Source organism: Verticillium alfalfae, genomic scaffold (genome assembly GCF_000150825.1).
Source record: "Verticillium alfalfae VaMs.102 supercont1.15 genomic scaffold, whole genome shotgun sequence".
Classification (NCBI taxonomy): Eukaryota; Fungi; Ascomycota; class Sordariomycetes; order Glomerellales; family Plectosphaerellaceae; genus Verticillium; species Verticillium alfalfae.
Window position 1 is genome coordinate 751096 of NW_003315024.1, and position 2953 is coordinate 754048.

The 2953-nt window shown below is 55.1% G+C and overlaps 1 protein-coding gene across 1 annotated transcript in view; it reads right to left on the bottom strand.

Moving 5' to 3' along the window:
• Positions 1 to 2608: 2608 nt before the first annotated feature.
• Positions 2609 to 2953, bottom strand: part of VDBG_09564 (conserved hypothetical protein) — a gene marked incomplete at both ends in the record, with an annotated part of 1351 nt that continues 1006 nt past the window's right edge. Inside the window, one exon of the mRNA XM_003000323.1 lies at positions 2609 to 2893. Within this exon, the coding sequence (XP_003000369.1) occupies positions 2609 to 2893 (285 nt within the window). The remainder of the gene's footprint in view (positions 2894 to 2953) is intronic.

The window sequence follows — 2953 nt, forward strand, 5'->3', positions numbered from 1 at the left end:
CGGCAAGAGTCGAGAGAGAGATGCATCGTCACTCACACCCTCCCACGCACGCATTCAATCATCTCACTATCCGATGCTCCCCCTTGCCGATGTCGATGTCACTCGGAGTTTGTATTGCGGGCGTCGACGAAGCCTAACGACCAAACACACTGCACTGGCCTGGTCAGAGTGGTGAGACGAAGAGAGCATGTGAGCCCCCTCCTTTTCCAGTCGGGAACAGGTGCCTATCGAACATTGAAGTCGCAAACCCCGCATGTTGCGCCAGCGGTGGGAGCATGAATGGATGCATGCACGAAGGAGCATGGGCCCCAACTTGCTCAACTTGGGGGCCTCCAAACCCTTCCCCTCCCCCTCCCTGGCCTCTCTCCGCGTGACTCGAATGTCGTGATCTGTCAGTTTCCTCCTCCAAGCCTCAGCCTCCCTCGACATCTCCCTCTCTGGCTCCGCCTCCCCGTCCTGTGTCTCGTTGCCCCCGACCGCCCCCGTCGTTGTCTTTCGCTCTACTCATGTCTTTCCTTGGCAGTCCCCAGATTCCTGATCTGAAGCAAGATCGAGCGAGGATCCAGCACGTTGTCTGTTATTATTGTTGGTCCATCCTTATTTGGGGGCAAGAGTGGTGCCTGTCTCACTGCTCATCACGCTGACCCGCCGCCTCGCTCTCGTGTCGCAATGCCGAGCATTGATAGCTGTCCAGCTGCCTTTCGCTCCAGCGTATCGCGGGGATCTGCATCCTGCCTGCAGGGCGGCTTTTTGGCTGGGCGACCCCTGAACATGCTCACCTGGTCGTTTGTGGCCGTGGTTGGTGGCGATCATCCCTGCCGCCCGACTCTGAAAGAGCCATCAAGGTCCGACACGATGAGCAATTTCGGATGCCAGGCCATAATCCCTGACACGAACGCGATCAGTCTACAGCCCCAATCTTGATTGTTGAGACGAATTGACATGGAGGGTAGGGAGGCGCGCCCTAGGTGGTGTGTCTCATACTTTCGTTTGACGTAAAGTACACCTGATGGACCCGCCAGCTTCAGCCTCACGTTTCAGCGCACCGATTTGCTCGGCTCCCTACAATCAGATCCTGGATGGGCTGGAAGCTCGAATTTGGGAATTCGATGGATGGCCCCAAATGGCACGTGGCAACGACCACCGCCACGTCCAGGTGCGGTGAGCCACTCGGTCTGCATCCTTCGGTGCAAGACCAAGACTGCCAATGGTAAGACTTCGCGATGAAGGAATATCTGACCACCACCATCACAAGAGCATAAGTGAAATCGGCGTTTTTTTTAAAGGCCTGATACAAGAATACACCTCGTGAAAACGATCCTTTTGATGCTTTGCTGGACAGCCTTGCATACCGAATGGCATAGTCAGGGCTTTATGGACCAACTCGCTGAAGTATGCCTCTAAACCCGAAACATCACGTAATTCGAGCTTTTGGGGGCACCTTGAGCGACGAGATCTTGAGATGGGTTCAAGGCAAGGTGCCACAATATGCAGGGAAAGCACACCGCCAATGTGTAGAGTCTACAATGGCAGGTGGGAAGGATTCGGCTGCGCATGGGCGAGCATGTTGAAGGTTGTTTTTTAACCTCGATTCATACCTGAACTTCATCAAGGCCGGCAGCCCTCATGCATGTGCGGGCAGCCATGTGATGAAGGAGGGCAAGGCCTCGGTTCTCGATTGGTGTAAGTCTCATTTCTGGGCTTGCAAGCTGCTCGGCGACCTTTTTTCTGCTCATATTGCGAATATTCTCCTTATGAACCTTTCAAAGTGCAGTTCGTCAGCAGAGCCGCTTCTTATAACAGGAACAGCCAGACTTTCGATCACCACGTCTGGATCACAATCGGATCGCCTTCATAGAGGCCACTCATGACTACTACCAAACTCTTGATTCTACACGCACATGAAGTGGAGTTCGGCACATACTGACCTACAAGCAACCAACCCCAGATCCGGTAGAATTCTTGGAGTCCTCTAAGTTTTTCTTTTCTTTGGATATTGGGACAAAACATGGCTTTACTTCAGGCAGTACATCTCTCGAGTAAGGCATGTCATCAATTGTCCGAGCAGCCCCATCTTCATCAACATACCTACATAGCTGTATATCAGTCAAGCCTTGAGTTTTGGATGTTTCGCAAACCTACACAGTCTCACACACAGTAGCTTTGACCCCGACCAACTCCAGCTTTCCAGCATCCTACCATCAGTACTGCTCGCAACAACACTCCTCAAATCATGCAGCACACTATCATGCAGGCGCTATCCGAAAATTGCGAAACGTATCGTGGGAGGTCAATCTCTCTTTTATTGTATATATCCTCCTGGCTCCAAGAACATGCCCACAGGGCTCCAATGTTCAGAGTCTCACAGACAAATATGCCAAGGCTGTCCCGCGGCCCCGGCGGAGTCCAGCCGCCTGGCAAAATCACGCTACGCCAATGCAATCCTCGCAAAGACGACCGCAATGCATACGGCGAACAGCTGCCCGAGCATCGCCACGCCATCTGGAAGTCCCAGTGGTTAATAGGTAAACTGAAGAGGGTGCACAAGAGAAGAAAGAGAGAGAGAGAGAGAAAAGCGGCAATGCACAAAAACAGAGCGACGCGCGCTTCAAGCACGAGAGGTGGGACGGCTGCGCTTACACTTGGCACGGCGGGTGGACGAGGCGCCGCTGGGGGTCTCGCTGGCCAGGGCCGTCGAGGAGCTGGTGGCGGTGGCGGAGGCATCGGAGGCTACGCCAGAGGTCAGGTCGTCGGGGGCGGTGCCGTTGCGCCGGGGCGCCGGAGGGGGGGTTGCCGTCGGGGGGACCGCCGGAGCCGCCGGCGCCGCCGGAAAGCCGAATTGGCGACACCACCCCTCCTTCGTAGAGAAGACGGCAGGGGTGACCTTGGATGACTTCGTGTGTTGATGCCAAAGCCGAGCCAGGCGAAGAGCCATCCTCGACCGAGTCCCCGA